The following is a 23,125-nucleotide window of genomic DNA, read 5'->3' on the forward strand; positions in this document are numbered from 1 at the left end:
TTACTGGTTTAAAACCGATGGCTAAAGTTCTCTTTCATCTTGTAAGATGCACTAATGAGGGAGTCAAATCGGACAAATTTACCTGTAAGTAGAAAAGGAATAAAGGGAAAATATTTATAGTAGAATATTAATATTTTACTGGATGGAAGTGGGAGTGGGACCTTTGCATACTTTCTCCTATTCAAGCAGTGTCTCTTTTACAAAATTAGCTCCATAGTGAAAGGAATAAGGAAAGAAAAGCATTGAACGTCGTCTTTGAGTAAGAGTTGGCATGGTACATTTTGTGATCCTTTTGTTCCAAACAGAAACCTCCAGCACCTCGTGCTGGGGTATGGTTTCACAGACCCTGGCAGCCCATACCATTCAAGCAGCCACTCTTCATACACCAAAGTTAATCCTGATCTTGCCCTCATCAAATATCTCGACAAACTCACTTTTCAGCAAGGGTCACTTGACAATGAGTGGGAACTGATTTTAACCATCTTAGCCCGGGGACTAATTATAGTGCAATAACAGCTGTCCTGGCTGAGATTCGTGAATTCCAAACAGCCCAGGGACAAAATTTGAAATTTCCCTAATTTGTTGCGGTCAGTGCCACATTGCACAATGTACTTATTAATTGAGCAATCAGGAGAGTCCCATTGGTTTATTTTTAAATGTAGAAGAGCATCGCCAGCTGATCAAACAGATTCCAAACTTGAAAATAGTACTGTGTAATGGCTTAATCAGTGTTCATATAATGTCATGTCGGCTGCTGCTACAATATTTAACACTCAAATAAAAGTGAACAGAAACAGAAAATAAAACAGCGCAAAAATGTTTCCTGCGATAGTTATGGCCTGATGATGTTTAAGTGGAGATTTATGATCAGGCTACCATTGGCTGTTACAGGCTCTTTAATATCCTCAAAAACTCATAAAATTGTAACAATAGCCCTTTAATTAGTGATTCTTCAATAAGATATTCATCACTTTACTTCTTTTGCTTTCCCCCCTCGTGCAAAACACTCTCTCCACCCAATAGAAAAGAAAGAACTTGGACATCCTCAGGGCATCCTAAAGTACTTCACAGATAGCTAAGTACTTTAAATTGTAATCTCTGGTGTATTATGGGCAAACAAGTCAGACAGTTTGTGCACAGCAAGGTCCCACAAACAGCAATGAGATAAATGACCAGATAATCTATTTTGGTGGTGTTGGTTGAAGTATAAATGGTGGCCATGAACACTGGAAGAACTCCACTGCTCTTCTTCCAATAGTGCCATTGTACCTTTAACATCCACCAGAGCCTCGGTTTAACATCTCGTCCAAAAGACAGTACCTCCAATGGTGAAACACTCCCTCAGTACTGTAATGAATTGTTAGCTTGTGTTTTGTGCTCTGCAGTGGCATTTGAAAAAATGCATTAATCTTGTTATAACATAATTACAGCAGATTTATCAATAAATAATTTGGAGTTTATTGCAAGGAAACTGAGCCTGGTGTACACCATTAATTTATAATTACTGTACTTATATTGCATCCTTAAAGGAAAAGGTAAGCCTAGGTAAGTACTTCCAGAACAAAGTGTTCCCCCATTTGTATTAAAAGAAAATAGGGAAGGTTCTTTTGTTTTAATTACTTATTTTCCTTCCCTTGGAGACCCAACATTTTGAGCTGCTCTTCACATTGTTGCTAGTTGTATGGTGCAGCTGAGCTGTTCAATTCAGATCTGTAATATTTGAAGTGACATTCTCAGTTTGTAGCAACACTGCCAGGAATAGCACACACCCAGACACAGGTTACCTTACTTGTGAAAGCATTTTTTAATTCACCTTCCATTCTCCCCATTCTTACAATTCTGCTTCTGCTCTGATGAATAAGGAGGTCTCTTCCTTGGATGATGGAGTTAATTTGTTTCTTCAATTTCCTCAGAGATTTTAGTCTGGTATAACTAAGTATTATTTTTTTCAAAGGAATGGAGGAGGAAAAGATTAGCTATGAATTTTTCTAAGTTTCGCGTAGAACCTGCAGCGTAGCACAACTTTCCGATATGAAGACACAGAGTAACAGGTGCTAGAAATGATTCAAGGTCTCTTGTGTGCTGCAGTGAAGTGGTGTATTTTGTTTCAAATTCAATAGAATGCTTCTTGGTGAACCATTAAGACATAATCACCAAGATAAGTGAATCTTGGCTAAGATAAAACAGAATGAAACACAATATACGAATGCTGAATGACATTGCATGGTTAACGAAGAATTGAGCATTTAAAAAATATATATATTTCCAGTCTTTTCTAATGGTCTTCTTGCACCCGTGCATTCTGGAGGCAATGACCAGCTCTGATTTTTGCTGATGCCAATCTGAAATTGAATTTTGGGAAGTGCCTGAGAGCCCAGGGAGATTCTACCTGATTTTTCTTCTCTCTCTTGTTCCATGCTTCTAACTGTGGCACAGCTAAGATTGAAAACTCAGTTTGTGGTAGTGGTTGTTGGAGGCCAATCATCTCAGCCCCAGGGCATTGCTGCAGGAGTTCCTCAGGGCAGTGTCCTAGGCCCAACCATCTTCAGCTGCTTCATCAATGACCTTCCCTCCATCATAAGGTCAGAAATGGGGATGTTCGCTGATGACTGCACAGTGTTCAGTTCCATTCGCAACCCCTCAGATAATGAAGCAGTCCGAGCCTGCATGCAGCAAGACCTGGACAACATCCAGGCTTGGGCTCATAAGTGGCAAGTAACATTCGCGCCAGATAAGTGCCAGGCAATGACCATCTCCAACAAGAGAGAGTCTAACCACCTCCCCTTGACATTCAACGGCATTACCATCGCCGAATCCCCCACCATCAACATCCTGGGGGTCACCATTGACCAGAAACTTAAATGGACCAGCCATATAAATACCGTGGTTACGAGAGCAGGTCAGAGGCTGGGTATTCTGCGGCGAGTGACTCACCTCCTGACTCCCCAAAGCCTTTCCACCATCTGCAAGGCACAAGTCAGGAGTGTGATGGAATACTCTCCACTTGCCTGGATGAGTGCAGCTCCAACAACACTCAAGAAGCTCGACACCATCCAAGATAAAGCAGCCCGCTTGATTGGCACCCCATCCACCATCCTAAACATTCACTCCCTTCACCACCGGCGCACTGTGGCTGCAGTGTGCACCATCCACAGGATGCACTGCAGCAACTCGCCAAGGCTTCTTCGACAGCACCTCCCAAACCCGCGACCTCTACCACCTAGAAGGACAAGGGCAGCAGGCGCATGGGAACAACACCACCTGCACGTTCCACTCCAAGTCACACACCATCCCGACTTGGAAATATATCGCCGTTCCTTCATTGTCGCTGGGTCAAAATCCTGGAACTCCCTTCCTAACAGCACTGTGGGAGAACCGTCACCACACGGACTGCAGCAGTTCAAGAAGGCGGCTCACCACCACCTTCTCGAGGGCAATTAGGGATGGGCAATAAATGCCGGCCTTGCCAGCGACGCCCACATCCCGTGAACGAATAAAAAAAAATAAAAAAAATTCCACCACCCTGTGACACAACGTGCTGTTATCCTCGCATGCTGTAGCATTCCTAAATTCTTTATTTAGATATTGGTAACAGTAGAAAAATTGAATCTGTTTACAATGGATTTCCAATAGACATAACGTGGCTGTAGACTCAAGGCCTTCAGGATCTTGCCTAAGTCGTCCCCCCCCACCTCCCCCACTTGCTGGTTTTCCCTCAACATGTTGAGCTCTATTACTGGGCATGCCAACTGTAATTGTGGAGACCAGCTAGAACACAATATGCTCATTTTTGCTTTCAGAGATATCTCAGGACAAAGTTGGATTCTGGTTACTTATCAGTTATCTTATAAGAAAACTTGAATCTGGAAAAATTCCACTTATTTTCACAGTTCCTAAAAATGGTTTTCCGGGGGTTTTCATTTTCAGTAATTTTCTATTGGAAACGACAAGGATTACAAACAAGAAAGTAGATTTTCAATTTGCTGCCCAAGTGTAAATCTGGCATATAACAGAACAGAGTATTAATGGGTCAGTGCCATTCACTATGACACTTTTTTTAAACTGTTGACTGTATTGTGAAAAGGATAAAGCAATTATTCAAAATACAAAGTTATTTTTGAAAGTAAATTCCCATTGTTTAGTTAATTGTTTATCCATATTCTGATGCCAATGTCTTTTGCTTTTGACTTTAATGGCAATAGCTGTTGATGCAACAAGATGCATTAATAGAATAAACATTTCTTTCAATATACAGCTGAAACAGATTATTACATTATTGTACCAAACAGTGACTGACGGTTTTGCTGGATAGTGCACACATTCTCCCATTGCAGACATCAACTTCCCCCTCCCCGCGATCAAATTTTGGAAAGTCATCTCACTGATCTTTTTTTTCCCTTCTGTGACAGAATTTTTTAGCTCACTCATTGAGAAGATGCAAGCACAGGAAATCTTGAGGAGTCTGCGGCTGCTGGAATTAGATGAATTCAGCCAGTTTGTGCGTACCCTTCCTCCACCAACACTGGTGGGAATTGCTTCATTCGCAGCTATTGTAGCATACTGGTTAGTTACCAGACCCAAAGCCCTGAAACCACCCTGTGACCTTTCACTACAGTCAGTGGAAATTCTGGTAAGTCTTGTCCAAGTCAATATGACACAAATAAAACTGATATTATTACACTAATTTGGCTTGATTAGATTGTGACCTGAAGTAATAGCACTAAGCAGGTGAGGATCAAATTGAATTTTGGGTTGATGCACATTTTTGACTCTATCCTATCATGTTTCCACTCCTCTCCCAGTACTGTAATGGCCCTAACAAAGTCACAAACAATAGTCCCCATGACTGTGACCATGGTGTATAATCCCTCCTCATTCTCTTCAACCTCTCTGCAGCCAGCAACATGGTTAGTCACACCATCAATGTTTCTTCTCTGTTGTTCAGCTTGCTTGATACCATTCTTACCTATCCAGAGCATCTATAGAAATGGGTTCTCTTCCCACCCCTGCACTGTCAGCTTGGAAGTCCTTCAAAGATTCATCCTTGGCCCCCTCCTCTTCTTCATCTACATGCTGCCCCTAGGCGACACACAGGGTCAGCTTCCACATGTACGATGGTGGCACCCTGCCCACTACTTTTCTTGACCTCTTCACTGCTTATGTATTATCAGGCTACTTGTCTGACATCCATTCTTCCAGCTAAACATTGAGAAGACTTGAAGGCACCATCATAGACCCCCAGCACAAACTCTGTACTCTTGCCACTGACTCCATCCTTCTCTCTGGCCAGTCTCAGGCTGCACCAGACTGCTCAAAACTTCAGTGTCCTGTTTGACCCTGAGCTGAATTTTGGACTCCATATCATCCCTATCAAAACGACCACTTACTCCCATCTCCATATCATCAACCACCACCACCCCGACTTCACTCCATATGCCTCTGAACCTCTTGCGCATGTCTTTGTCACTTCCAGACTCGATTACTCCAGTACTTTCCTGGCTGGCCTCCCATTTTCCTCCCTCCATAAACCTCATTTCATTTAAAACTCCTCTGCCCATATCCTATCCTACACCACATTCTGCTCACTTATCATCTTTGTCCTTGTTGACCTACATTATCTTCAATTCAAAATTCTCATTCTCGTGTTTAAATTCCTTCATGGCCTTGCCCCTTCCTATATCTGTAACCGCCTCCAGCCCCACACCACCCGGCACCCGCAAACTCTCTCTTCCTCTTACTCTGGCATCTTGTACATTTCCCCCCCCCCCCCCCCCCACTTTACTCCACCATTGACAGCTGAGCTTTCAACCATTTGGGCCACACACTCTGAAATTCCTCCCTAAACCATTCTACCCCTCCACCTCCCTCTCCGCATTGTTAACCTTAAAACTCACCTCCTTTACCAGCTTTTGGTCATCCCTCCTCATCTTTTCTTCTTTGGCTCGCTGTCAGTTTTTCCTTATGCTTTTATGAAGCATGAATGGGACATTTTGTATGTTAAAGATGCAAGTTTTTTGTGTCCATGAGGCCTCAGATTCAATCCTTGGCATCTTTTGTTTCCTTCCTCTTCTATACTTATCTTTGTAGATGTTGTGATGGGGAGAGCTATAGATTTCTATGGAAGAATGAGCTAAATAAGTCAGATTATCTCCCTGATCTGTACTGATCTTTGTGATACAAAAGAATTTGTGATAATAAAGCATCAATATGCCTCAAGCAGGACTTGTTAGCAGTTGAGTTGCCGATAAGTTGATTCAGTTGCTAAAAATCTGTCAAGTTCATTTTTTTCCCTTAAAGCCTTTACTATTTTCTTTCCTTTTTTAATATAAGGTATTTTCTGTTTGCCTCCACTTCCGTCTCTCCTCCTGACATCTAATACTTACAGCCAGAGGACAAATGGGTGATATAGTTGAAGGCCTTGACTTGCCAGTTTGAAGCAAGCTGCTGCAAAATGTGGGAAAATGTCTTGTGAATGATTTTACTGCGTATGTTTTTTTCCTCCCGGGGGTAAGCACTGAGATTCTGCTTAGTTTTCTCATTATGTGGGAAATGTTAAGGTCAGGATTTCAGCCTGTGGAGGATCTTGGATATATGCGGACCCACATCTAACCACTCTGTGGTACCATGTATCGATGATCCAATCAATGTTCTTCACAAGCGCTATGGTGAGTCAGGTGTAGAAGTGTCATAGCGTGCAATACATAGTGTATTATTTTTCTGCTAAGGTGGAGCTGTATCCCTTCAAGGCCCTTTGACTTTTGTAAAGTGAATACCTGTTCTGGTCAACTATTATTTAATTGTTGCTGGTCAGGAGACTTTGCATCTTGCAAAATGCTTGTCAGTTTCAGGCTGTACCTCAGAAGCGCTCAGCATTCTAAGATTGTTTTGCATTTGTAACAGTGTAATATCGGCACATGCTACTCATAACAATAAATATAACATTAACATTGAATATAATATATCTGGAAAAATATTGTTTAAGAGCTATTTGTTCCTTAAATGTCAAATAGTATATCCAATGGATGAGTAAGCAATATTAGTGAGCAGCCAGGAAAGATTAAAATTTGGCTGCAATCACAATGCAACCTTTTAAAAATTTATGTATTCATACTTTTTCATGAATTTTTGTCCTCATTAAAATAAGGGATATCAGTGTTGGAGGAGTGAAACACTTTTCCACTTCCATACCCAGTGCTGGTATTGAGCGCTCCCAGATCATTCACGAACTAGGTGCAGAGTAAATCTCCCTTTACTCAGCCTTAACAATGTTCATTAACCTTAACGTCTTACAGCATTTCCAATCTCTGAACGCTACAAATATCCTCTGTGTTGTGTGAAAGTTGCAAATTTTTGAATGGTTTGAGTTTTCAATCTTGTATTATCAGGTTCCTGGTGATTCTCAGTCAATTTTGTCTATAATTCCAACCTATAATATGAACTCAGCATTTATAGGAGTGATCCACCAACATATCCCATAGCCCTTTCGTGTGAAGTGTGGTTATTTGTAACTATCCACACATTCAATCTCAATGAAAACAATTCAGAATAGCACAAAGTATACAATCAGCAACAATAAAGCAGGCAGCCTTAACTTCCATGAAGGACTTGGAGAGGAAGAATGGGAGAATGAGAAGGAGCCAGTGGGAAAGTGTAGAAATGCAGTAGTCATAGGGGATTTGATAGTCAGGGGACAGGCAGGTGTTTCTGTGACCACTGTGAGTTTACCATGTTGTGTTGCCTCCCTGGTACCAGGGTAAAGGACATCACGGAGAAGGTGCAGAACATTCTGCGGGGGGGGAAGGGGAATTAGCCAGAAGTCTGGTCCATGTGGATACCAACGACATAGGAAAGGAAAGGGATGAGGTCCTGTAGTTAGAGTTTCAGGACTTAGGGAGGAAGTTAAAAAGCAGGACCTCAAAGGTAGTAATCTCTGGATTACTCCCAGTATCGTGCACTGGTGAGTACAGAAATAGGAAGATATGGGAAGGTTAATGCATGGCTGGAGACATGGTGCAAGAGGGAGGGCTTCAGATTCTTGGGGCATTGGGACCAGTCCTGAGGCAGGAGGGGACCTGTTCAAGATGGACGGGTTGCACATCAACAGAACTGGGACCAATGTCCTCGCAGGGAGGTTCACTAGAGCTGTGAGGGAGCGTCTAAACTAATTTGGCAGGGGGATGACACCAGGATGTAGCATTAAAAAGGAGAAACAAGGTGCACAAAGGATTGGGAGAGACAGATAGCTCTAGAGTAAGAAATAGTACAGCATTAGGTGGGATCAGACTAAGAGAGAATACGAGAAGGTCGAAGATAAGTTTGGAGTGCATGTGTGTAAATGCACGAAGCGTGCTAAATAAGTTTGGTGAGCTGCAGGCGCAAATAGTCACATGGGAATATGATGTAGTGGCGATAACAGAAACCTGGCTCATAAAAGGGCAGGATTGGGTACTAAATATTCCTGGACACAAGGTGTTCAGGAAAGATAGGGAAGGAAAAAGAGGGGGGTGGCAGTATTGATTAAGGAGAATATTGCAGTGCTGGAGAGAGATGTCCTTGAGGGGTCAAGGACAGAATCTATTTGCTTAGAGTTAAGAAACAAAAGAGGTGCCATTACACTACTGGAAGTATTCTATAGGCCACCAACTAGTGGGAAGCATATAGAGGAGAAAATTTGCAAGGAAATTACAGAGAGGTGTAAGAACTATAGAGTAGTGATAATGGGGGTCTTCAACTATCCTAATATAGACTGGGATAGTAATAGTGTAAAGGGCAAAGAAGGGGAGGAATTTCTGAAATATGTTCAGGAGAACTTTCTTGATCAGTATGTTTCTGGCCCAACGAGGAAGGAGGCATTGTTGGATCTGGTTCTGGGGAATGAGGTGGGTCAAGTGGAGCAAGTATCAGCGGGGTAACATTTAGGGAACAGTGATCATAGTATCATAAGGTTTGGATTAGTTATGGAAAGGGACAAGGAGCAATCTAGAGTAGAAATACTTAATTGGAGGTGGGCCAATTTCAGTGGGCTGAGAATGGATCTGGCCCGGGTAAATTGGAATCATAGATTGGCAGGCCAAACTGTAATCGAACGATGGGTGGCCTTTAAAGAGGAGATGGTTCGGTTACAGTCCAGGTACATCCAGGGGGGACAGTAGTTCAACCAAAGTCAGAGCTCCCTTGATGACGAAAGAGATAGAGATTAAGATGAAGCAGAAAAAGGGGGCATATGACAGATGTCAGGTTGATAATACAAGTGAGAACCAGGCTGCATATAGAAAGTATAGAGGAGAAGTGAAAAAGGAAATAAGAGGGGCAAGGAGAGAGTATGAGGATAGACTGGCAGCTAAAATAAAAGGAAATCCAAAAGTCGTCTTTAGGCATATAAATAGTAAACAGGTAGTAAGAGGAGGGCTGGGGCAGAATAGGAACCAAAAAGGAGATCTACGCATGGAGGCAGAGGGCATGGCTGAGGTACTAAATGAGTACTTTGCATCTTTCTTTACCAAGGAAGAAGATGCTGCCACGGTCACAGTAAAAGAGGAGGTAGTTGAGATACTGAATGGGCTAAAAGTTGATAGAGGGGGTACTAGAAAGGCTGGCTGTACTTAAAGTAGATAAGTCACCCAGTCCGGATGGGATGCATCCTAGGTTGCTGAGGGAAGTAAGGGTGGAAATTGCAGAGGCGTTGGCCATAATCTTTCAACCCTTCTTAGATACGGAGCCAGAGGACTGGTAAATTGCAAATATTACACCGTTGTTCAAAAAAGGGCGTATGGATAAACCCAGCAACTACAGGCCAGTCAGTTTAACCTCAGTGGTGGGGAAGCTTTTAGAAACGATAATCTGGGACAAAATTAATAGTCACTTGGATAAGTATGGATTAATAAAGGATAGCCAGCATGGATTTGTTAAAGGCAAATTGTGTTTAACTTGATTGAGTTTTTTGATGAGGTAACAGAGATGCTTGATGAGGGCAATACATTTGATGTGTGTATGGACTTTCAAAATGTTTTTGATAAAGTGCCACATAACAGGCTTGTGAACAAAATTGAAGCCCATGAAATAAAAGGGGCAGTGGCAGCATGGATACAAAATTGGCTGAGTGACGGGAAACAGAGGGTAATGGTGAACAGTTGTTTTCGGACTGGAGGAAGGTATACAGTGGTGTTCTCCAGGGGTCAGTATTAGGCCCACTGCTTTTTTTGATATATATTAATGACTTGCACTTGGGTTCACAGGGCACAATTTCAAAATTTGCAGATGACACAAAACTTGGAAATGTAGTAAACAGTGAGGAGGATAGTAATAGACTTCAAGAGGACACTGACAGGCTGGTAGAATGGGCGGACGCATGGCAGATGAAATTTAACGCAGAGGAGTGCAAAGTGATACATTTCGGCAGGAAGAACGAGGAGAGGCAATATAAACTAAATGGTACAATTCTAAAGGGGGTGCAGGAACAGAGAGACCTGGGGGTATATGAGCACAAATCCTTGAAGGTGGCAGGACAGGTTTCAGAAAGCGGTTAAAAAAGCACACCGGTTTCTGGGCTTTATAAATAGAGGCATAGAGTGCAAAAGCAAGGAAGTTACGTTGAACCTTTAGAAAACACTGGCTCAGCCACAACTGGAGTAATGTGTCCAATTCTGGGCACCGCACCTTAGGAAGGACATGAAGGCCTTACAGAGGGTGCAGAAAAGATTTACTAGAATGGTTAAGTGGATAAACTGGAGAAGCTAGGGTTGTTTTCCTTAGAGCAGAGAAGGTTGAGAGGAGATTTGATAGAAGTGTTCAAGATCATGAAGGGTTTAGATAAAGTAAAGAGAAACTGTTCCCATTGGTGGAAGGGTCGAGAACCAGAGGAAACCGATTTAAGGTAATTGGCAAAAGAACCAAAGGTGACATGAGGAAAAACTTTTTTATGCAGAGAGTAGTTATGATCGGGAACGCGTTGCCTGAAAGGGCGGTGAAAGCAGATTCAATTGTGGCTTTCAAAAAGGAATTGGATAAATACTTGAAGGGAAAAAATCTGCAGGGCTACGGGGAAAGAGTAGGGGATTGGGACTAACTGGATTGCTTTTACAAAGAGCCGGCATGGGCTTGATGGGTCGAATAGCTGCCTCCTGTGCTGTAACCATTCTATGATTCTAAATGAGGTAGGGAGAGAAAAAGGGAAAGATGGAATGAGAGACAGACAAAAGGTGGGTGAGAAACAAAAGAAGGGAAAATTAAGATAAAGAATTACGAATGATTCAAATAACTGTGATGACCAATCTCACACAAATTGACTCAGATATTCTTTTAGGAGCAAAAACAATCGATCAACTGTAAAATAAAATTGTTCTAAGGTGAACCAGAAATTACAATTCTTAATATAAAATCTAAAATTTTTCAGGGGAACATGCCCCTAGACTATCCTCGGAATATGCATGTTACAGCCTCTAAAGGAAAGAAATAACATTTTAAGGGAGTGTGTACAAAGTTAAATTTGCCATCTACATCTCTGAAGAAGACCAGTGAAGAGAGAGAAAGAAGGAAATAGCAGAAAATAAATAAAGATCAGAAGAAAGGCAAAGAAACAAATATTTCCTTACATTAAGGGAAGAACATCATTTATTGCAAAGAAAAAGAGAGTAAATAGGTCCCGAGAAAAGGAAGGAAACTTCTTTCTTATTTCAACATAACAGGAACTCTAGTTCTTTGTTTCTGTCACAGTTGGCATTTCTGAAATGCTGATTTTATGGACTGGTGCTAGGCCAGCTGGTTCTAAGATTTGTGGGCCTGGATTTTCTGATGGGAGGGGACAAAACTGTTGATAAAAACTGTTCAAATTATATATAATAATGAAGGTGGAGTAAATAAATTACTGTATCATTGTAAATTCATTTAAATCTCTCTTTCTTTAAAGAGGTTTGTTGAGTTCATGCTCGGACAGCATTTTCATCTGGTGCCAGTGGCTTTACATTCCAAAAAATCCTTTCCTGGTAAATCAATGAAGAACATCCACTTTCTTAAGTAGGAAATGCTTTCAGATAATAACATAGAAAATGTATTTTGGAGCAGTGTGTTGCATATGTGCCAACATCAGCTTTTAGCTTGTTGACAATTGTTAGCTTGTCAGTTTTTTTGAAGAAAAATCAGCTTTTTTCAGAGATTGGTTGATGCTGACAATCTCCAATCATCTTAAACGTGGGACTGCAGCATGTCAGATTCAGATTGGTTGGAAGGCAGGATACAATTAATCAGACATTACTTTCTCCCATTGTTTGTTGTGCAAAAGCTTGAGGCAGAAAATTTTTAATTGAGTTGTTGGTTTCTGAGAGTTGCAGTTATAGGTGTATCTACTTAGTGTTTATCCCCAAAGAAGTTATATATAAGAAATAAGCTGCCAAAATGCAACTTTTGTCTTCTCATCTGCGGAACTTTTTGGAGTATGTCTTTTATGTTGAAGACTGCTTGCAGCTTTTTTGAGATAAGATAAATGTTCCTTGGTGTGATTGCATTAACTGGCTTTATTTGATAACTTCAGGTGAGTACATAAGAACAGGTGTTAGCCATTCAGCCCTTTGCTTCTATTGCACCATTCAATTAGATTGTGGCTGATCTGTATCTTAACTCCATTTACCTGCCATGGTTCTGTAACCCATAATACCCTTGCCGAACAAAAACCTATCAATCTTAGTATATGACATTTCTATCACCTTGAGGTTTGACTCTGTAACATTTGCTTAAATGACCTACTTCTCCCCTCAACCCTCCTCATGGTACAACTCTTCAAAACACCACAGCTTCTGTCTTCACCCACACAATGTTCTGTGCTCCCATCGCCACCAACCTCTCCATCTTCACTGGCTCCGTATGCACCAGTGAGTTGACTTCAGAACTTTTGTCCTCACTTTTAGATCCCTCTACGGCACTGCATCACCCTACTGTAGCAATCTTCTCCAGTCTCCTCACGTATCCTCTGTTTCTTTAACACTGGGCTATTATCCCATGCTTATACCAATCCACCATTCATAGCCACACATTCAGACATTTTGCTCCTGTCCTTTGATACTCCCTTCCTAGTTCCTACTGCCTTGGTACGGAAATGAGCAAGTCTCTTTGGATCTTATAGAAACGCTGATCCAACCATAACCCTAATTCAAGAGTGAAAGGTGTTTAGCATGATTCGACTGTACAAAGATCATTTATATAGGTTTATACTGATGCAATATATTGTTTTGTTTCATTAGGGTGCTGAACAAGCTCGTAGGTCTGTATTAGGTGACAGTCTCAAGCTTATGACCCACTACCACGATGATGCAAAGACTATGTATGAAGTATACCTTCGAGGATTACACATATCAGGCAAGTTTCTGCATCCCAAAGTAATTTCCATTCAGAATTTGAAAGAATTATTTATAGACTCTGGAAGGCTGTTATTGAATTAAAAACAGTAATCCATCAAATAAAGTTCGTATGGCACAAAGTATGGTGTGCAACCTTTTTGAGTAGTGGCAGAATTTAGGTATTGCTTTTAAGTCAGGCGGAATCATTATTAAACATCACTTCCAATTCCTAATCGATTTTGCACTTCTTGGAGTCATTGGACCACATCATTACCAGCTCCTTCACTTCTGCATGTTTGTATGCCTCTCTACTCCACTTCTGTCTCTCTCCTACATTTCTGTTTCCTTCTCTCTCTTTTTTTCTCTCTCTCTCCCCTCCCTCCCCCTTTCCTTTCTCCTGCCTTCCCCTCGCCATGCTCTTTTACTCCTTTTCTTCCTTCTTTTCGCTTTATCTTTCTTACTGTTTCACTTTGATTTTCTCTCCTGTTTGTCTATGCAATCATGGGGAGGTTTCAGATGGGCAACTTAGAGGCAGCAGTATCTGTGCCCACTGCGCCTTGGTGGGATGGGATGCTGGCTTTGCTGCCTTGGCTGGGGGCATGGGAACTAAAATGCTCCTGGTTGCTGGCTTTCCATAGTCTGTTGGGGGGCAGCAGTACGACAATAAACCTCAGCAACTCAGTGACAGCCTTTTTAAGGTCTGTTTTGGGCAGCCCCAAGGTGATTGGGCTAAGCTCTGACAACAACCTGCTTCTAGGCCTGAGCCATATTGTGTGAGGTGAACACTAATAATGAAAGACCTACCAGCCAAAACAGCTGATTTGCTGGTGGGAATGAAACCGTAGAAGTACTAATGGTATCATATAATTGCCCTTAGACAGATCCACTCCTTTTCTATTTGTGAACCGATCCTCCTTCCTACCACACCCCCCCTCAAAATAAACACTTTCCTTTAACAAAATAAAGTTCTTGTCCCAAATAACGTCACCCTAATCCTAACCCAGGGCAATTTTATTTTGAAATAAAATTGTTGGGGCCATCCTATGGGGGTGGGATTTATTTCACAGCACTGGATCTCTGAATGGGAGTGCACTGGGTTGGCACCCACCTCCTGTTCTCTGCAGCACTGTTCTTCTGCTCCAAGCAGGAATCCATGATGCTGGAGGAAAGCAGCACTGCCGGGAGCAAGAGGTGGTGGCAGTCCACCACAGCGGCACCGGAAGAGTCAGCAGCATTAGTTGTTTCATTCCCTGTCGACAGAACAGTTATTTCCACTGCCGGGTTTTTCAGAGAAATTCATTCTTTTTATTGGATCTGCCCCTCAGGCCATTTAATATTGGGAAAGGAGTCCGATTGAAAATGTGAGCTAAGGGTTGGACATCCTAAAATAAAATACGAGAGAAAAGTTGTAGTTGTTGTTCTTCAACTGGACCCCTTAATTAGGTCACTATCTTATGATTAGTTGAATGCTACCCAGTTTTAAATCAAATTGTACATCACTCACACGACATGGCATTTCACAGAATGTCAGTAATACCAGATTTTTGTTTAGTTAGTGAACTCCAGCACTACTAAACATGTTATCTGTCTGTAATATATTAAAAGTCTTATGGGAAGTGCACACTCCCTATAACATTTTCCTATCGGACTTTTTCCTTCATTTTCTCTCACAAATAGATTCTGGAACTCATACTAGGTAGATTCCTCAAGACATCAAGCCAAATGTCCGGCAGCTCTCAGTTAGGTTGTGTAAACAGTGGAATGGAGTGTAGATCAAAGAAAGAAAGAACTTGAATGTATATCACGCCTTTCACAACCTCAGGACATCCTAAAGCGCTTTACAGCCAATTAAGTACTTTTGAAGTGTAGTCACTGTTGCAATGTAAGAAACACAGCAACCAAACTGCACACAGCAAGATCCCACGAACAGCTATGAGATAATCACCGGATCATCTGTGTTTTTTATTTAGTGATGTTGTTTGAGGGACAAATATTTAAAAGGAAATAATTCTTCAACAATATAGAACATTTGTCAGTCCACATATGGGGGCTGATTTTAAAACCCAGGAATCGGTTAGGTTGGGGGCGGGTGGGAGTTGAAAATAGTTGTTTTTCGGGTCTCGATTTCAACCCAGATTTATTTCCAGGTTTAATGTCGGCGCATAAAAGTACAGGCTTCCCACTGGGAATGCAACTTCCAAAAAATTTGTGGTTGTGATCCAAAAAAACAACTATTTTCAACTCCCACCCGCCCCCAACCCACCCGTTCTTGGGGTTTAAAATTACCCCCATGGAGTAGGCAGTTCTGGAACACATGCTACAGAAAGGGCAAGCAGAGGTGCTGCCCGCAAACAAGATTAATGGAAACTCTTGTGTAAAGTCGGAACGCAGCACATCTGAGTCCTGGTGAAGTTTCCAGCCATCCCCCAAAACTCCTTCGAGTGCTATGACAGGAGTTTTCTGGAAAAATCGAGTTAATTCGGGGCCTCTCTCTCTCACACTTATAATGAAAGGAGATATAAACAATGTGAGAGACATACAGAAGAACAGAGACAGAATCAAAGAGAAACTTGCACAATGAGGAGTCAGTGGCAAAACCATTTTTAATCAGCAGCATATTGTAAATTGCCATTATCCTGTTTCTCTCAGCCCACCTAACATTGAAATAGGTTTCCAACTAGTTATTCTAAGTGCTGGCCTGAAGACAGTTGGCAAGTGTTCAGCTCACTGATAGAGTTTAAAATTAGAGTTTGGATTAAATTACTGGTAAACAGCAAAACCACATGCCAACTGTACAAACAGTTGCTACTGTAACCAGCTGGAAACTTCCTTCACTTTTGAGCAGGTCGAGAGAGGCAGAATGCCAACACTGATATGCTACTGATTACAACGAAGTTTTCATGATATAATGTTCTGTCATTATAAACAGTGCATCCTATAACTTACCATGTGTAATGCAATGGAAAATCTGTCCATTTGATATATTAAATACAATGGGGTTTTATCTCTGTGTGATTTTCGGGCAGCTGGCTGGCATAAAATAATGTAGAATGATATGTATAGAATGTGAGGGAGAACATAGGAACTTTAGAAATAGGAGCAGGAGTAGGCCATACATTCCCTCAAGCCTGCTCCGCCATTCGATAAGATCATGGCTGATCTTCGACCTCAACTCCACTTTCCCCTCATATCCCTTGATTCCCATGGTGTCCAAAAATCTATCAATCTCAGTCTTGAATACACTCAACGACTGATCATCCACAGCCGTCTGGGGTAGAGAATTTCAAAGATTCACCACCCTCTCAGTGAAGACATTTTTCCTCATCTCGGTCCTAAATGGCTGACCCCTTAACTTGAGACTGTGACCCCTAGTTCTAGACTCTCCAGCAAAGGGAAACAGCCTCTCAGTATCTACCCTGTCAAGCCCTCTAAGAATTTGATATGTTTCAATAAGATCACCCCTCTTCTAAATTCCAGAGAATACAGGCCCATTCTATTCAATCTCTCCTCATAGGGCACCCCTCTCTTCCCAGCAATCAATCTAGTGAACCTTTATTGCACCCCCTCTAAGGCAAGTATATCCTTCCTTAGGTAAGGAGATCAAAACTGTACACAATACTCCAGGTGTGGTCTCACCAGAACCCTATATAATTGCAGCAAGACCTCCTTACTCTTATACTCCAACCCCCTTGTAATAAAGGCTAACCTACCATTTGCCTTCCTAATTTCTTGCTGTACCTGCATGTTCACTTTCTGTGTTTCATGTACAAGGACACACAAATCCCTCTGACTATCAACATTTCTTAGTCTCTCACCTTTTAAAAAAATATTCTGCTTTTCTATTCTTCCTACCAAAGTGGATAATTTCACATTTCCCCACATTATACTCCATCTGCCACCTTCTCGCCCATTCACTTAACCTGTCTATATCCCTTTGCTGCCTCTTTGCGTCCTCCTCACAGCTTACTTTGTCTTCTAACTTTGTATAGTCAGCTAACTTGGATATATTATACTCGGTCCCCCCATCTAAGTCATTGATATCGATTGTAAACAGCTGAGGCCCAAGCACTGATCCTTGCGGTACCCCTCTAGTTCCAACTTGCCAACCCGAAAATGACCCGATTATTCCTAATCTCTGTTTTCTGTCCATTGACCAATCATCAATCCAAGCTACTGCATTACCCCCAATCCCATGAGCCCTAATCTTGAGTAACAACCTCTTATGTGGCACCTTATCGAATGCCTTTTGAAAATCCAAATATACTACATCCACTATTTTCCCCCCATCTACCCTGCTAGTTCCACCCTCAAAAAACTCTAATAGTTTTGTCAAACACGATTTCCCTTTCATAAAACCATGTTGACTCTGCCTAATCATATTATGATTTTCTAAGCGCCGTTACTACGTCCTTAATAATAATTTCTAGCATTTTCCCTACTACTGATGTCAGGCTAACTGGCCCGTAGCTCCTTGTTTTCTCTCTCCCTCCTTACTTAATAGTGGGGGTTACATTTGCTACCTTCCAATCCATGAGGACCGTTCTAGAATCTAGGGAATTCTGGTAGATCAAAACCAATGCATCCACCTCTTTTAAAACCCTAGGATGTAGGCCATCAGGTCCAGGGAATTTGTCGGCTTTTATTCTCATTAATTTCTCCAATACTTTTTCTTTACTAATCTTAATTATTTTAAGTTCCTCACTCTCATTAGACCCTTGATTCCCCACTATTTCCGGTATGTTTTTTGTGTCTTCTACTTTGAAGACAGATACAAAATATTTGTTTAACGTCTCTGCCATTTCCTTATTCCCCATTTTAATTTCTCCTGTCCCTGCCTCTAAGGGGCCCACGTTTACTTTCGCTAATCTCTTCCTTTTTACATACATTTTGTAGATGCTATTACAATCTTTTTATAGAGCAAATTTATTTATTGCTATCTACCCACAATGGGTAAAGGAATTAGTATTTATTTTTCAGGAACCATTCAAAAAGACACTTACTTTACTGTCGCTCGGGAGAACGGTAACAAATGTCTTTCTTTCCACCATCCAACAATCCACTTTACAGCAGTTTAATCTCTGATTCACCTTGAGTAATGTCATAGGAGATCTGGTAATATTATCAAGTATTTCAGACTGGTTCCCTTCAATGAATGAAATAATTTGAGTGTGCTTCTTTGTTTAGGTGATGGCCCTTGTTTAGGATTCAGAAAACCCAAACACCCCTATCAATGGCTTTCTTATAAAGAGGTGAGAACAAATTTGACTTTCTCTATTGAAAGAAGCATCAGGACAAAATCTTGTGGTTGCACTCATTGATATCTCATGTCTAATTCCTTGATTTTAAATAAAGTCCTGTTGGTGAGACTCATTTGTTTAGTATTCTCATTGTATAATTAAGAGATACTGGAAACATTAATTTTCATTTAGGCCTTTATACTGTAACAGAAAGACTTGCATTTACATAGCACCTTATCATGTCTCAGAAATATTTCAAAAAACTTCACATACAATGAATTACATTAAAATGCAGTGTCTATCAGTAACATGGCAGCCATTTTGCACACAGCAAAATACCACATTCAGCAATGTGATGAATGACCAGTTAATTTGTGGTGCTAGTTAAGGGAAGAATGTTGGTCATGAATGTTAGTTTCTATTGTATTTGATAATATGTTCATATATTTTTAGAGGAATAGTAAATCATTTATGTTTAAAATGTTATAATAAATAAAGGGGGGAAAAACTGAAGACAATTGTTTCAGATAAATTAGACAAACCTTGTTCGACAAACTGAGCTATAATATTAGGAATAGTTGATACATATTGGGTAATTCCCCAGTGCCGCCAACACCCCCCTCCCACCCCAATTGAAAAAGAAGTGAATTATGTTGGCATCGCAAAGAAGTTATTTTCTGAAACTTTTGCTCAAGAAATTAGATTCAGCAGCAATGAAGCAACTATATATTCGCAACTCTTGCTGTTTAGCTTTCCGTCAGAGGCATCTAGTGAAACCTCTTCGTAATGAGAGTTTTAATGCCTCTGATTGGGATTACGACATTTATGTTGGGAAGTGCCATCAAATGCATAACATAAAAGGGGCATAAAGAGTTACAGGGCAACTCCATTTAATTTATTTTCTTTGGTTGGAGTCTGAGAACAAAAGTGATGCAACGAACATTGTTTTCCACACAGGTCGCAAACCGAGCTGAGGACTTAGGATCTGGACTGCTCCAAAAAAACTGCAGGGCATCACCAGACCAATTTATTGGTGTTTTTGCACAAAACAGACCTGAGGTGAGAGATAGTTACAACAAGTATTTAGGAGTACTTTTACAAAAAATGAAACATTTTGTGAAGTTTATTTGTGTGCATGAAGTTTTTTCCTTTTTTGTTGTATTTTTTGTTTATTTTTGTATTTTTATAATTGCAACTCCTCACCAGTGGATTATTGCTGAGCTGGCATGCTATACCTACTCCATGGTGATAGTGCCGCTTTATGACACACTCGGACCTGAAGCCATTCGCTACATAATTAACACAGGTAAAAGGAACAACACACTTCTCAAAATTATACTGCACTTATTAAATTTAAATGTCAAAAAGGTGAAATCAAAGGATCCTTAAATTCAAAGGGTTAAAAGTAACACTTCTGAGGTCCAAACCTATTCCTAGGTTAGGAACAGCAGGAAATATTCCATTGAAATACAGTGGACCAGTAGGGGGAAAGAATGAGTGGCTTACTTCTATAAACCATCATATAGAAATGTGTATTCTATTGATGCAGCAGAAATGAGTAATCAATTATTTGATTTTTATTTTGTTTTTCTCTGAATGGAGATTGCATTGGAAAATGAATGATTGATTTATAAAAGTAATTAAAGCACTCTTGCCCTGACTGGGACTAAAATGGCTTCATGGAAACATAAGTTATTTGACATATCACAGACACATCTTTGGAACCATCAAATCTTGTCACGTCACTGGAGCATAATGTCGTATTGTTGAAAATATTACTTGGTTTTTCGGAACCAAATGATTAAAATTCTCTCCCCTGTATGGTGATATCCCCTCGTTGGCAGTAGATCTGAAAATGTTTCACAGATGAGACGGATTCTATCCCTATGTCGGTCTATTTGATGCAAAAGTTCAGAACAGACTCTTGCTTTAAGACCTCTGGACCAAAAGTTGATACCGTAGGTACATGGATGCAATTAAAAAAGGAGAAAGCAGCACTCCGAGATAATGGGAGTAAAAATTAACTTCGGTGTGGATGCAAAACGGGCAAGATGTATAACGGGCAGTTAATCCGCTACCGCACGTTTTGCGCTCGTGCCGAAATTGAATTTTATCACCCATAGGTCTCCACTTGAATGCCAGTTTTCCAGAGCCTAACTTCCCGTATAAAATGCCTGTTGCAAATCTGTCAGGTCCATAGGATTCTGTTTCCACTACAGTTCAACTGTCTGTATATTTCCCAGTGACTGAACGTATTATTAGGGGGAAAATTATTTTCAAAATTTTTTCCTGTATTTCATTTCCCCTCCCCTCCCCCTCGAAATACAAATACGTGAATTTTCTGAAAATCATTTTATTTCACCATTTTTTGCTTAAAAGATACTGTCTTCATGAAAGTATGTTTGGCAAACATTTTCTCATGAACCTTAAACATAGCACAGTTAAGCAAATTATAAAATCATATCTTTCAAGAGACATCATCATGATGAAAATGACACATGGCTCTTCTGCCTCCTTGAAAAAAAGTTTCCCAAACAGTCTTTCATGAAATTTAACAGGCTATGGCCTCATTATATGATGCAAATACTGTTTGTTTTAAAAAAGCTACAAATAGCTAATAATGAAACTGTATTAATGACTATACTTGAAAACTAGGAGAACCTTGCCATGACAAGCTTTATCTTGCTAATTGTTTTTAGTGAAAGAATATTCTTACCTTAAAAAATAACCTCTAATCCCTGAAATTCTGATTAGATTTAGGGCTTATACGTAATTGTTCCCTTTTTCCACAAAATTACAAAGTGGACTCTTCCTAATCCCTTCCACTCCCAAAAGCATACTGTAAAAATTAGCATTCTTATATATTTGATCAGGTGTAAATGGAACATTACCTCTGTTCCCCAGCACAATTTATACTCTTCTTGGAGGAGAGTTACCAAATTTCTAAAATTATTTGTATCTTCCAAATCTTTCATTTCTCACATTTCTCGATGCATCACTAATGCATGCACATCTCATTTTTAAGCTGAGATTTCCACAGTTATCTGTGACAAGGTAGAAAAAGCAAAAATTCTTTTGAAGAATGTGGAGAAGAAGGAGACTCCAGGCTTGAAGATAGTTATCTTAATGGACTCGTTTCAGATGGACTTGGTTGAGATGGGAAATGACTGTGGAGTGCAAATACTGGCACTGCAAGAAGTGGAGGTATGTGAATGATGTCAGTAATATAAGTGGTGCAATGCAGTTGTATACAAAAGAGTTGTGGCATGCATTGGTGACTGTAATTCCTGATTTTAGCCCAGTAGCCAAATTAAGGCAAAGTGATTTGACACAGGGTAGAAGGAAAACTGGAGAGCAAGTCTACTTGTACCACTTTTGTGTAACTCCTAGCAACTGATTCAAAAGTAGCAGAGGTAGAGGTCTGGAAGCTTGGTGTCTGGTTGATTTTCATCGGGAAGTGATGCATGGTGCCAAGGGTGGGAAGAAACTTAAGAAGAGGGCTGGGAAAAAATAACATTAAAAATACTTGTTTTTTTCTCAAATTTCAGGATTACTAATTGACATAACAAACTCCTGAAAAATATTATGAGCTCAATTTATTTTCCAAATTATGAGATATTTAAATAGTAAATTATTCTGTTTTATTTGGGTATTGGGTAAAAAAGAAAACAGGGAAAATACTTGGCAATGTAGTGCCACAGCATGTCAGTGCTCCAACAAACCATGTTACAAACTGATAGTCATTCTGCAGTTCCCCATGCAGTGGCTTACCAATCTGTGCTATGAAAAGTATTTATTATTTTCAAGTAGAATGACTACATTTTTTAAGTAAAATTCTGTGTGGGACTGCAGAGACCATTCATACAGATCTGGGCTTGACAGCCGAATGGGAAGTGATAGCTATGAAATGGCAGATGGATTTTAAGGTAGATTATATAAATATAGAGTAATACATAATGGAACAAAAGACATGAGACCTTTTATAAATGATGAAGAGGTCCTATTTTAAGTAGACCAACAGGCTTGTAACCCCACAGGGATAGAATCAAGTACCTCCCCTTAAAGGGGCTCCACCAGTAAAACTTCAGGGATGGGTTGGCTCACCCTAACTGTTAATTTAGTGGATCAAACAGAATTAATTAAAATAACAAAATTAAATCGAAAGGTTCAAATCAAGTGAAATCAAACCAAATTCTGTACATAATTTTGCTGCAATTGACACTAACTTGGCAGTCTCCCTTGGAAAGGCCACAAGGATGACTGGTGTCTGAAATTGGTCTTCTAAAATTGGGACTAGAGTAGAGGGAACTTCGCTTGTGTATTAACACTGGGTACAAAAGTTAGAAAATGTGCCATCCTAACACTGAAGAATCTTAGCACAAATTGATTTATTTTTGTTTTTAAATAGATTATGGAAATAGCACTATACAGTTGCAAATTCTTTGCAAATTATTCCATGATGCCCAACAAGCATTTTAGAAATAGCTTACATTCTGCAGGGTTTTATCAGCAGCATTCACTTAAAGTCCAGAACAAAGAATGAAACCACGTGAGAGCACT

General features: G+C 40.4%; 1 protein-coding gene across 1 annotated transcript in view; it reads left to right on the plus strand.

The window, feature by feature from the left end:
- LOC137332382 (long-chain-fatty-acid--CoA ligase 6-like) overlaps positions 1-23,125 on the plus strand; it is a 79,307-nt gene that overhangs the window by 6,915 nt on the left and 49,267 nt on the right. The window contains exons 2-7 of the mRNA XM_067996160.1: positions 4,410-4,630; positions 13,233-13,347; positions 18,513-18,577; positions 19,523-19,624; positions 19,772-19,871; positions 21,591-21,769. Of these exons, the coding sequence (XP_067852261.1) occupies positions 4,436-4,630; positions 13,233-13,347; positions 18,513-18,577; positions 19,523-19,624; positions 19,772-19,871; positions 21,591-21,769 (756 nt within the window). The 5' untranslated portion in view covers positions 4,410-4,435. The remainder of the gene's footprint in view (positions 1-4,409; positions 4,631-13,232; positions 13,348-18,512; positions 18,578-19,522; positions 19,625-19,771; positions 19,872-21,590; positions 21,770-23,125) is intronic.

The sequence above is a fragment of the Heptranchias perlo genome, chromosome 14 (genome assembly GCF_035084215.1).
Source record: "Heptranchias perlo isolate sHepPer1 chromosome 14, sHepPer1.hap1, whole genome shotgun sequence".
In the NCBI taxonomy this organism is placed as follows: Eukaryota; Metazoa; Chordata; class Chondrichthyes; order Hexanchiformes; family Hexanchidae; genus Heptranchias; species Heptranchias perlo.